The 13,970-nt window shown below is 29.6% G+C and overlaps 1 protein-coding gene across 11 annotated transcripts in view; it reads right to left on the reverse strand.

The window, feature by feature from the left end:
* Window positions 1–4,508: 4,508 nt before the first annotated feature.
* The window catches only part of LOC119604278 (partitioning defective 3 homolog), an 85,002-nt gene continuing 75,540 nt past the window's right edge, over window positions 4,509–13,970 (reverse strand). For 6 of the 11 annotated variants that reach the window (XM_037956794.1, XM_037956793.1, XM_037956792.1 and 3 more), the window contains 8 exons: window positions 11,197–12,693; window positions 10,929–11,135; window positions 10,325–10,857; window positions 10,022–10,267; window positions 9,330–9,949; window positions 8,772–9,264; window positions 8,318–8,416; window positions 5,598–7,509 (listed from right to left, as the gene is read on the reverse strand). In XM_037956794.1, the coding sequence (XP_037812722.1) occupies window positions 6,978–7,509; window positions 8,318–8,416; window positions 8,772–9,264; window positions 9,330–9,949; window positions 10,022–10,267; window positions 10,325–10,857; window positions 10,929–11,135; window positions 11,197–12,693 (4,227 nt within the window). In that variant the 3' untranslated portion in view covers window positions 5,598–6,977. Of the gene's footprint in view, window positions 4,614–5,597; window positions 7,510–8,317; window positions 8,417–8,771; window positions 9,265–9,329; window positions 9,950–10,021; window positions 10,268–10,324; window positions 10,858–10,928; window positions 11,136–11,196; window positions 12,694–13,970 lie in introns of those variants that run through there. The other 5 variants (XM_037956797.1, XM_037956795.1, XR_005231503.1 and 2 more) reach the window with 4 other exon arrangements.

The raw sequence follows: 13,970 nt of genomic DNA on the forward strand, positions 1-13,970 counted from the left end.
TTAGAGATGTAACCAGGGACCGTAACCGATTTTTATAATAAAAATCCAAAAATAATTATTATTTTTGATTTTTATTTTTATTTGGCAGAAATAATAATTATTTTTCGATTTTAATTTTTTCAGGCAGAAATAAAAATCAATTTTTGATTTTTATTTTTTCTGGCAGAAATAATAATTATTCTGGATTTTTATTTTTTTGGCAGAAATAAAAATCAATTTATTCTAATAAACATGTAGTATGTATGTACCAATCATCATGTATGTATGTATGTATGTATGTATGTATGTATGTATGTATGTATGTATGTATGTATGTATGTATGTATGTATGTATGTATGTATGTATGTATGTATGTATGTATGTATGTATGTATGTATGTATGTATGTATGTATGTATGTATGTATGTATGTATGTATGTATGTATGTATGTATGTATGTATGTATGTATGTATGTATGTATGTATGTATGTATGTATGTATGTATGTATGTATGTATGTATGTATGTATGTATGTATGTATGTATGTATGTATGTATGTATGTATGTATGTATGTATGTATGTATGTATGTATGTATGTATGTATGTATGTATGTATGTATGTATGTATGTATGTATGTATGTATGTATGTATGTATGTATGTATGTATGTATGTATGTATGTATGTATGTATGTATGTATGTATGTATGTATGTATGTATGTATGTATGTATGTATGTATGTATGTATGTATGTATGTATGTATGTATGTATGTATGTATGTATGTATGTATGTATGTATGTATGTATGTATGTATGTATGTATGTATGTATGTATGTATGTATGTATGTATGTATGTATGTATGTATGTATGTATGTATGTATGTATGTATGTATGTATGTATGTATGTATGTATGTATGTATGTATGTATGTAGGTATGTACATATGCATTATAAACGGAAAATATTACAATAAACTGATTTTTATTTCTGCCAAAAAAAATAAAAATCAAAAAAGATTTTTATTTCTGCCCAAAAAAAAATAAAAATCAAAAAATAATTATTATTTTTTGCCAAAAAAATAAAAATCAAAAATTTAAAAATCATATCGTTTTATAAAAATATAGCTCAAACCAGTGATGCCAGGAGATTTTTTTCAGAAATCCCTACGCTTATGAGAAAAAATCCCTTTTTTCCCTACACCCACTTTTTATTTTCCCTACATTTTTCCCTACACTATTTTTTCCATTTTTTTCAAAGTTTATCTTAAAAAAATACAAAAATAACATCAAAAACTAAAAAATTAGCTACGTTTTATAATATACATATATGTATGTATTTTTTTTTAATTTTTAGGAATGAAATTTCTAGAATTTAAATTTAAATTTTTTTTTTCTTTCAATTTTACATCATACAAATCTTCCAACCCTGACTCTTCAGTTAAGATTAAAAAAAACAATTGAAAGATTTATGGCAGTATATCGAATCGTGATAAAAATTTATTTTATGTGCCTCCAACAAAAAATTTTCATAAAATAATTATTTTAAATAAGGTTTACTTTTGCGTTTACTTTTTGCGGTTTACTTTTATAAATTTTCAGAACATTAAATTCATTTTTTCAATCCTGAGTTACTGCATTAAGCCCCCGACTACTCTATCTATAAGGAGTCAGAATATATCGCCCTACAGGATTGGCATAATCCAAAAAGTCGTTTCAAGAAAAATGGATATGAATATTTAATGACATTTAACTATTGTTTTAATAACTTTTAAACAAATCAAGGGGTTTTAAAAATCCAGATTCAGATAGTTGAGGTTAATATGTTTCTCATCTAAATTGAAATTAAATTTTTAGTTGTCTAATATTCACAAAAACGTGGGTTTTAGTTTTTACGTTTACAAAAAATCGATTTCACATCGAAAATAATAGACATATTTGAAATTTCATAAATCTATATGAAAGATTTTAGTATGTCGCATGTTTTGAAGACCTTAGTTCAAGAAAGCCGAATTTTGGATTATGCCAGTCTTGTAGCGATATGTAGGTACATATATTGTAGAAATTACAAGCGGAATTTTTACTAACGATACACTTAAAACTGATTTCATTTTTAATTTAAAAGTTTAATACATGAAAGAGTATATTTTAGTTGTTAAAAACTATGAAATTGAAAAATCCCTACAATTTGACAATAGTAAGAAATCTTTCCCTTTTTCCCTACACGTGAAATTTTTGAAAAAAATCCCTACAAAAAGGGAAAAATCCCTACACTTGGCATCACTGGCTCAAACCAATAAAAATGGTATGTTTGAATTTGTTTTCCGATATTTTATTGTATTTGATTTTTTCTATAAAAAATTCAAAAATAATTATTATTTACGATCCCTGGATGTAACAATACGTACAGATTTGAAAATAATTGTTTTCCAGGGTTGCCAAGTTTTCGTTATAAAAATGTAGCTAAAAATTAGTATAAAGCTGTCTTCGCCTATAAGTTTCCAAAAACTGATTAATTTTTAATACAACCTAAGTCCATGGTTGGGGTATGAAATGAGGTTCTCAAATTTAATTTTCCAGGGTTGCCAATATCTGATAAATGTTTCAAAAGTCAATTTAAATTGGAAAAGTTTATTAAAAAACAAATTTGTATACGTTTTTGTAAATATTTTTAATTTTTACCAATATTTTCATAGCAAAACGCTGCAAACCTGTTAAAATAAAATTCTTGACTCCCTAAATCGTTCTCAACCTCTGGACTTAAAAATATTCTTCGTAGTTCTAATATTACCCGAGTTATTAGAATGTTTCCTTAGGTCCTTAAAAACTGTAATATTTAATTTATTTATGAAACCTGGTAACCCTGTTCAAACATTTTTTCAAGCTTTATACTTTCCCTATCCACTGTCTATGGTTTTATTCTTGTTGGTTCATGGGGTCTTAAGAAATTTCACTATAAAACTGTATTTGATTAACCCTTGATAATTAATGAATTTAAACTTATTTGCACAACTTGGCAACTCTACCAATTAATTTTTCAAATAGCCCTTTATTTCCCCTATACATAGCCTATAGTTTTATTAAAATCGCTTAATTGGTTTCCGAGATATTCCAGTTTTAAATAATCCCACTTTGTACTCGATTTCTGTAAGATGGTAACCCTGGAACTACCTCTGGTCAGCGCCATCTATTGGGCAACACAATTTTTGATCGACAAAACAAAAAATGAGCCACCAATAGATGGCGCTGATTTTATGTCGAAATACAATATTGCCAACATCAAAAAATACAAATTTCTTAAGCGGCATTGCCAAATTAAATTTTGATTAATCTCTGTATTTATAACGACTTTTTATAATTCAAATTGCATTTGAATCAATTTGAAAGGGATTTAAAGCGATTCTTATAATTTTATAGGGATTAACCAAATTTAGAATATATAAATAAATAAAAACAATTGTCTTAATATGTTTTAAAGAGAATTTTTTATTTTATTTTTTTAAGTTTTTATTAATTTTGAATGAATTTTTGTTTAATTTAGAAACTTATTAGTAGCTATTAAAGACAAGATAGTTGTAGATGTATTTAGCTTGGTAACTATAAAAGTTCTGTTGATTTAAATCCTTGAGACTTCCTTCAAAACTGAAACCAAAAATTGCTCCCATAATATTTTGTTTAAATCTAGACTCTGGAGAATGTTTTCAGAATGAAATTGTATAATAATTTCCATAACAACCAATGTTGCGTATGCAGTTTAAAATTACATATATTTCAAATTAATTGCACTTAGTGTCAGAATCAACATGATAATTTACGCCAACCTTAAACTCATGGAACAACTTAAAATTCCATTATAATTAAATGCAAAAATGTTGTTCGAGAAAGATTTATAAAAACAACAAAAAACGTGATTGGTGAGATCAAATAAATGTTAATCACGACATAAATTAAAAACATACAATTAAAAACATGGATTTGAAATACGATTTTGTTTAGTTTAACAGAAACAATAAAACCAAGTATTATATTTCTTTTTTAATAATTTTTGTATATTTTTTATATATATTTTATAATTTTTTTTCTTTTTTAATTCATATGTAAAGTTTTAAACAAATTTATCAATAATCGTACTTAAGTTAATTCGAAATGTATAAAGATAAACATAGAAATATTAATTATAATACTAAAATTAAATTATACAATTAAGTTTAAATTAAATGTCTTGTTATATGATTATTTATAAAAAACATAAACATTTTTAGAAACATATTACTAAAAATAGTTCATTTTGAAAACAAATATGCAAATTTCTAAAATTGTATGGGTTATAGTAGTCGCTTTCAATAATTAATTAATAAAAAAAATTTTGATGAAAATGATAATAAAGAATTATTTACATAAATTAAAACAAAATAATAGTAATAAAAAAAAAACACAAAAGAGAAACAGAAACAAAAAAAACATATATTTCTACACCATTTCCAAAATTATTTTGTTTATTAAAATAACTATAAAAATAGTGTAGATATTATTTAATACAAACAAAAAACTTACAGAGAATATATTATTAAATATTAAAGATTTAAATATAAGCAGTAAATATTGCTGCTCGATTGATGATTGAAGAAAAAGCTAAAATTAATTTAAAAATATTTTTAAGTTTAGAGCAGTAAAAAGTATTTCATATTTATTCGTTTATTTTTTTATGGAAATTATTAGTATTTTTCGCATTTTTTTTAAACATTCATTTTATTACAAAATATTTCTATATACTGGTAATTTTGTTTAAAAACTAAATGAAATTATGTTTACTAATTATTGTTAATAATAATTAAAACTAATTTGGAATGTAGCAATTGCTTTCATTTTTAATTTTTTTTCGTTTTTTTTTTTTGTAATTTATCTCTTTTTAGGTATTTAGTTAATTTTACAAACTGTTTCGAAATATATAATCACAGTTTTAGTAGGATTTTGTTTTAATTTACTTTTTAAGCTGTGTGTTGAAACTGCTTATCTTTTAAAGTTTATTTCAGTGCTTAGCATTTAAAATTTGTTACATTTAAGTCCTTTAGTTTTTATGCTTTTTAGCAAGTTTTCTTTAGAAAAAAAAAGGTTTAAATTTTAAATACTGCTGTTTTTGTTTTTAACTTGTATATACAAAATATATTTATGTTTTTAAAACATTTTTAATTTTTTTTTTAATTTCTCTTTATTGTTGTTATAAATGTAATTTGTTTAATTTTGCATTTTATTATATAAAAATTTGTAACAATCATGTCAAATACTTTTGTAAATGGATGTGGTTTATAATTTGTATTTTCATACAATGTGGGTATTTTTTCCCCCAATATATAAAATAAAATATTTTGAAAATTATATAACTGATTCAAAAAATACAGATTGAAATCTATTTTATAACCTTGCCTGGTTGTTCCACTAAATGTGAATAAATTTTGAAACGAAAACAACAAAAATTTTATTTACAAATATCTGCGTTCAAAAACAATAACAGAAAATTCATTTTAAAATTAGATATGAAAATCACTGTTTTTTTAGAGAATTTTTATACAAAATTGCAAAAATTGTTATTTTTTATAAATACAGGCCAAAGTTTTTAATTTAATTCAAAATATTTTGTTTTATAAAATGAGTTCTTTAACTTACATTTACAATTTTTTAACTATTACTGTTTAATTATTAGAAAATGATTACAATTTTATATAAATTAATTTATTTTGATGTTGCTGTATGTTGACACTTTATAACTGGCAATTTTGAAACAAAGTGATTCATTTTTCAGAGATAAAATAATGAGTGATTTGTCCTGAATGGAAAGATGAAAGCTTTTTAAACTACATTTACATTATTTTAAAATGTTAGTTACGAGATGTCAACATGTAAATATCAATACAATAGTTACGCTTCAGATCAAGTTTATTATAATTGTATTATATTAAGTTTTAGTAGAAGTTAATTTAAGAAAAAGGACTGAATTGGTAATGAAATTTTGAAAATAATTGATATATTTCTTTAAAGAAAGCAGAGAAAGTAAAAAAAAAAACGTTTTAGCTAAGTTTGTTTTGAAAAACAGAATTTTAAAATTTCAATTATAATTTGCAAATAAATTTAAACCCATGACATAACTTTTAAATTTAAAGCAATTCCTTTTTAAATCTAAACAAAATCAATTCAGTCCCTTTTAACTTTAAACTAAATAAATTTCCATTTAAACATTAAATACAATAACATAATAATATACATATTTCTCTATGTAAAATTGAAAATTAACAATTAGAAAAAATACCCACTTTTAAAGCAATTTCCAAACATATACATTACAATACAATAAATTTTATAATTAATAAACAGTCTCTAGTCAAATATTTTGAGTTTAAAGTAAGTTTTTTTGTAATAAATCTATATATATATTCGTTTGTCTTTTTTTGTAATTTACTTTTGGGAGAAATTGTTTTAATTTATAAATTGTGTTTTACTTTTGAAAATATATTCAAAAATTTGCACTTGCTTTTTAAATATTAAAGAGTCAGTTATTTTGTTATAGTATAGAAGTAATTTAGAAAACATAAATTTTATATAATTTCAACAAAGTATACACAAAATTTAATAAACTACTTATAGGGTGGTAGTCTGTTTATAGGGTTATTTAAGAAAACTCACCATGACTTATTAATAGTTAAAGATTTAGATTTTTAATTGTAGTTAGAATATTGTTTAGCATTCGGTGGCAAAATAAAAAATCTCTACAATATCCTCATCTTCTGAGTCATTATCCTGTTCTTCCTGTATACTAGCTTGGGATTTATGTTTAGGATTAATGACGACACCACCATTTGGACCACCTTTATTGAAGCAATTTGTTGTGTAATGGGAATTATTAGAAGTAGTAGTAGCTGAAGTAGTAGTTTTGCATTTACTGCTTAGGCCACGAACAACAACGTCTTCGCCCAAACATTGACGAAGAACGTTGGCCTATAGTCACACTTTTGAAGCGGTATGTTGCGGTCCAGCTACGGCACCTGAATATTGAGATTGTGTTTGATTGTGTTTTTGTACCGTTTGGTATGTAGGCTGTGATTGTTGTTGCTGCCCGGCAGCAATACTATTACCAGACGAGGGACCACCCAAAGTGACTTGAGTTATAAATGGTCCTCGACTGCGTGCACTACTATTCAAGGTGGCTGGTGAGAAGCCATTCATGGCAGCCGTCCTCCAATGAGCCTGACTGGTTGTTGTGGCGGATGAGGCTTGTTGTGAATGATGCGCAGGATGTTGATGTTGACTGGCATTTATTGTTATGCCCGCATGACCATTGTGTTTAATACTGCCGGTGCGTTGTTGGAAACTATTGTTAAGCATGGATCCTGGACTTAAATTATGTTGTTGTGCTGTTTCGTAATCGTAATAATTTGAACGTATACTTGTGTTATTGCTGTTCGTTTGATACTGTTGCATGTTTATATCCTGTGAGCGCGCACTACGTTGGGAATGATAATGATGATGACGACGACTGTTATTATTATGTTTATACACACATACATTTTTCATTTATATGTATAAATAACAAATATATTTACAATAGTTTTTAAATTGCAGTTGGTAGAATATAAAAGCCCAGCCATATAATTATGCATTTTATTATTATTTTTTTTTATTAATTTTTTTTTTTTTTAATAAAAGCAGAAGAAATTTGTTTAATTTTCATGAAAATAGATAAAAAGTTAAAGAAAGTAAATAAATGAATAAATGTTTAAATGAAATACAATAGCAACAGCAGCAATTGAGCTAAAATTATGCGGTATGTAGCGGGTTTAAAGCAAAGATACAGGCAGCCAATTATAAAAATAAGCAAAATTATATTAATCTAATTAATTAAACAAAACAGATAAAACTGCTACAAATAATCAGTATTTGTATTTATCAAAAAACGAATGCATTAAAAGTAACTTTTAGAAATTTTATTTGCAAAATATTAATAAAATAAAAAGTTTTTAAACGATCTTGCAACTATCTATGAAAAATTTAATTAAATTTATTTATTAAATTTCTATAGAAAGCTGGATTTGGTAACGACCGACTGTAGAATCCAACTGTTAAAAGCTTTCTTTAACAATAATAATAAACAAAAGCTCTAAAGATATTTTTATTTTCTAAAATTTCAACAAAATTTAAAACAAAATGAATGGAAAACTACTTTTAAAAATAATAAAGCTACTAAAACTAAAAAAGCAATTTGTAAAGAAAGATATAAACAAACAAATCAGCCAAATATTTGTTTGATGTTACCAAAAAAAAAGTAATTGTTTCAAAAAAGTTACCTTTCTGCTTCGACTTTAAGACGTTGTCTAAGCACTTGTTGACGCATGCATTCTAAGGTTGATTCCGACAAAACATCATTATTTGAGCAGTTATCATCACTATGACAGAAATGGGAAAAGTTTGGTTTTATAATTCAAGATTTTTCAAACAATTTCAATTTAGAATTCAAAACGAAAGTTGTAGGAGTTGTTGGTATGAAAAAGAACGCCATGAAATATAAATAAAATGAAAAAATTGCTGCAGTTTGATACCAACCGAAAAAAGCTTATGAATGTTGAGCGGATATTTAAATTAAAAAACCGTTTCTTATTTAAAATAAATAAAATGTTTGCTATTTTTTGGATGCAGTAAAAAATATGATTAATGATCATGTAATTTGCTCCTTTAGCCCATAATGTTATGTTTTTGTTTAGATTGATTTGAAAAAAAGCAGTATTGAAATTTGTTGCTCACCTAATTTGTTGATGATGATTGTGTTGTTGTAGCTCTTCATAGTTGGAATAGTGTTGATAGCGATGATTGAATATATCATTTTGATGAATGCCACCATTTGTATTACTATCAACATGATTTGCTGAGCCTCCGCAGCCTCCAGTACCATTTGCATTAGCTGGTGGTAGTGGTGGAGGAGGTTGATAAGCTGGTGGAGCTAATTTGGCATTACGATCTAAAGCTGCCAATGCAGCAGCAGGTATTTGATTATTGGCAGGCGTTCTTTCATTTGCAGCATTATTTGTAACGGGAGGCTGGTTTTCCGAAGGTGCTACTACATCTTTACGGTTTTTACCAAAACGAAACATGTAGCCTATGCCTCGTAATATGCCGGGCTTTTTAGCTCTAGACTTGTGTTTACCATCATTAAGGGAACTTTGGAAGGGGCCATTGCGTTGAGTAAAACCACCTTCTGCTGCATCTCCGTCTTCTAATAGCCAGGTTTGACGAGCTTCTTCAAATAATAATACACAGATTAGAGATTTTTTCCCAATAAAAAAAAACATTAATTAGACTTACTCTTTACATCATGATCACTGGCAACAGCCGCTCTTAAACTCTCTTCGCGTCCTCTGCCGCGTGGTGCTCTTAGGGTGGTGGGCCCACCTCTTGGCTCCTCTGACATTTGTATTTCTTGTACCATGGTTTGTAAAGACTCTAGAGAAGAAGATTTCTTTAAACCCAAAGAAGGACCCAAATCACCCACTTGATCTCTAGCTTCAGACTGTATCTGCTGCTGTTCAATGCCCGAGTTGGTTTTAGCATGTTTGTAACCGGGAATTCTAGCATTAGCTTCTGCTATACGAGCCGATAATGATTCCATAGAACCACTAAACACTGCTGACTTAGTATGGGCAATACGTCTCTCACGTTCTCTTTCCTCACGCAATTTCTTATTACGCTGATATGTGCCAGTTTCGCGAGCATCTAAGGCAGCATGATGTTTCTCGGAAATGGAACGTCTACCCAAAGCATCACGGCTAAAATGTTCGACTCCCGAATTGTTGGTTTCAAGACTAAGCTGTGAGGAATAAGTGGCATCGAAATTTTGAGGAGCAGATCCAGTTGTAGGATTACTGGAGGCGCTGTTATTGATTACACTAGAAGCTATAGATTCAATGGGACGATGAGGAAGAGTTCTAAACAAAAAATTAAATGCAATTACATTTTTTAAACCTCAAACATTTATAATTTTTTATGTATTCACTTACGGTGATGTTGGCTCGGGATCATGTTCTATCAAAACTGAATTATTAACATGTTGTGCTGGATGATGTACAGCTGGTGACCAGGTTTCATTAGTGGCCATATAATAGCTCTCATTGCGTAGAGCATGCGAAGCACTACTCTTAACACCTGCTGCGGAGTTTGTAGTAGCTGCTGTTGAGCGACCTTTTTGTCCTGAATTGCCAGAGCAAGCACCACCGGTTAGTCTATCCAAAACGGGGTTGCTCCAACTAATAAATATAATCAATTAAATTTCAATTTCATTATAATTTGCTAAAACAACTCACCGATTCATTTCACTATTCGAACTGCCACTATTACGTTTATCTGCCGAACGTTTTTCTGGACTTAAATAAATCACTGTAGCTCCACTAGTGTCACTGGTATTTGAGCTTTCATTGGTATGTTCCAATATATCACCCGAACTGGCTGATCTGGTGATTTTGCGAGCAACTTGTAGAGTAATCATGCCAGGATGTCTGCCTGGATTATTGACAATGGCATGTTTTAAGGTGTTCATAGCTTCAGCATTACTCTGCCCCAATAGGGAGACACCATTTACACTGACCAGTTGATCATTCATGCGTAAACGGCCATCTCGTGAGGCGGCCCCACCATGTATGACATTCTTAACAAAAATACCCAAATCTCCATCGTTTTTCATGGAACCATTCGAACTGCCAGTAGAGGAGCCGGTAATATTGGAACTTGTCTTGCCTTTAACACTAACACCGAGACCAGCTTTCTCGGTGTCGTGAACGGGTATGTGTAGTGTAAGCATTTCTCTGGAACGCCAGGCAATACCAGCTTGTAAGCTGTCCTGTTTGTTTAAGAAAAAAATTAAAAACAATTTCGTTAATATTTAAGGGGGATTAAATAAGTTAAACTTACACTTGAAGCCGCCGATTCACTGCCAGCATCAATGAAATGTTGAGATTCGTTAAGATTGTGATTTTGTTGCTGCTGATGCTGTTCGAATAATGAACGGGCACTATTGGACTTTTTAACATCTTGCTGATAATTTTGCATAGAAGCAGGTAGCACTGGAGCTGGTGGTTTAGGTGGTGAATCAAATTCATTTTCTTTGTTTTCGAAATTCTGCAAAAAATATTAAAATTAACATATTTTTTTAATTTAAATTAAATTAACTATAACTTACAATTTCCCTTTCTTCTGGTTCCGCCAATTCTTGTTGTCTTGATACCACCAATCTTACAGTAGCTCCTGGTAAAGTGGCTCTTAATATGGACACCACATCCGTTTGTGTTTTACCCGTCATGGCCACACCATCTACCTCTAAAAGGCGATCTCCCGGTTTTAAACGACCATCTTCTATGGCAGCTCCTCGTGGTAATATATTCTTAATGTAAATGGGACAATGACCACCGGCAGGATTGTCACGTGTTGTTACCGAAAATCCTAAACCGTTGGGACCTTTTTTCAATATAATCTCTATTTTGCGTCCTAATTTTCGTGTATTGGCCACTTGCAAAGAAGCACCTACTGGTGCGGTATTTGGCTTACGGGTAGGCGAAACTGTGGCTACTTTACTCTCTAAACTAGAGGCCATTTTCTCTTCAGCTTCTATCATTTCAGCCACCTTAGAGTCTCTACGACGATTTTTCGAGCCTTTGGCATTTGCTCTTATTACACGCACTCTTAACTCGGAAGATTCTAAAGCTTTGCGTAAATAATCCTGAACTTCTAGCTCTGTTAGACCCATTAGTTTTGTACCATTAATTTCCAATATACGGTCACCTTTGCGTAAACGGCCACGCTCAGCGCGACTGCCGGGTTCTACATGTTGTACCAAGAGCCCACCACCATGTTCATTGTCGGGTATAGCGGTTAAACCCAAAGGACTACCATACTCATTGATGAGTAAAAGCATTTCACCGTCTTTTTCCCTTATAGATTCGTAGGCTTGGCCTAAAGGTTCTTTACGTGTACTTTCCCGTGGCAAAGACTTGCTGGAGAAAAATTGTTGTTGATAATCTCTAGAGGGTTGTTGAGGCTGTTGGGATTGGTGTTGTAACTGCTGTTGTTGTTGCAATTTTTCAGCTGCATCCATCCATTTATAACCGGTGCCATCACCCAAAAACTGCATAGAAAGTCTGCCGGATCGAGCAAAAGGTTGGTGAGCTGGTACTGGTGGTGCTTGATGATGGCCATCATCTTCTTCCTCCCACTGAGGTGGTAAATAACCCGCCTTTTCTATGTGAATTCTTTCGGGAGAATCACCAGCACAATGAGGTGCCGCTGCTGACCAACGTTTATTGCCATTTTCAGCCGCTTTCAGAGAGGCCAATAAATTAGGATCACTACTACGACGCACTTGTAGACCCAGTCCAGTCATAGGACATGCTGTCGTGCTGGTTACCTCAATATGAGGTGTGGAATTATCATTATGAGCACCATTAGTGGGCGCATCTGTATTTGTGGGATCACGAAATATATCGGGTGAACCAGTGCCAACTGATGAACTACCTGAAGCACCATCACCACCGCCCTGTGGCACACCTGGATCCGGTCCAGAATCTTCAAAACTAGCGTGTATATATTCACGATCATCGGCTACATCACGCACACAATCATCGGGATCTAAAATGCCGCATTGTGTTTGTAAATGATGTACGGAAACCCAAGAATCTGGATCCTGAAATTAGTTGAAAAAAGAATAATTAGAATTTGTTCGATTCTTTCTTTTAATTAATATTTGTATGTTAGTAAATTTTGTAATGGGTATTTATGTATTTAAAACGTGACTTGCATTTTATTAGTTGGGGTTGGTAAAGTTTTGATTTCCTTTAAAAATATAAATATTTTAGGTTTGACTGGTGTCCGACGATATTGGCGGAATATTAATGATTGAGAAATGTAAGTCAACCAATAGCTATAATGCTTTATCGATTAGAACATAAAAATTATAATGTTACAAAAAATAATGTTTATTCAAATGTGGGAATAAATTAAGCCTTTAAAAACTGGGGAGAACCAGTTTTACTTTTCGGGGATACTTAAAATTTCTAAGGGTCTAATTTTGAATAAGGTAGAACAAAGTTCTGTACAAGGGCGTTTTTTGTTTGTTTTTGTTTTAGAAAATTTGGCAATTTTTATATCTAAAATTTTAAAAATGAACCTAAAATATTAAGGCCTATAAATTCCATTTTAATCTTGATAAAATTTCGTTTTTTTTATTCAGATATCAACAGGTTTTTTGACTCTGTTTCCTCCAACTGCAATTTAATACCGAAAAAACAATAAATTATAAAAAAATATAAACAATTAAATGACTCATGTTTAACACCAAAATGTGTGTTTTTTAAAACAACATTTGTTAAATTTTTTCAATAAACAAAAGTTGTGGGAGTTGCATTTTTGATCTAAAAGAAGAAAAAAAAAAAAAAATGCCGACCAAAACTTCACACAATGTTAACTACTATTCCTACAATAACAACAACAAAATAAATAGACCAAACATTTGGACAAAACAAGATTGAATTAAAAATAAAGGCAGTTCGAAAAAAAGAAGATAAAAACCTAAAAAATTGCATCACAAACATGATGAAACCAAACGAAGCATGAAAACCAAAAAACCTATTTTTAACAAATTAAAAACAAATTTATTTAATAGAATTTGCATTTTGTTTTTTAATTTATGTAGGTTAAATGTTTGATGTGAATTTTAGCAAATAACATCAGATTGAAGGAATTCAGAAACTTCTAAATATTTTCATACTTTGGAAAAAAATGTATGACATGATAACCCTACGTTTTTTACTAATTATGAAAAGAATTGCTGTCTGAAAACTCTACATTGTTTACAAACAAAACATTTTTAGAGAGAGAGTAAAGTTGTCATTCAAAATTCTAACAAAAGAATAAATAATTGGCAATATTTAATAGAACTTTTTCCTTTCTTCCTAGAAATGG

The sequence above is a fragment of the Lucilia sericata genome, unplaced genomic scaffold (assembly GCF_015586225.1).
Source record: "Lucilia sericata isolate MDLA Ls3-8-SP2 unplaced genomic scaffold, ASM1558622v1 Contig000377F_arrow, whole genome shotgun sequence".
Classification (NCBI taxonomy): Eukaryota; Metazoa; Arthropoda; class Insecta; order Diptera; family Calliphoridae; genus Lucilia; species Lucilia sericata.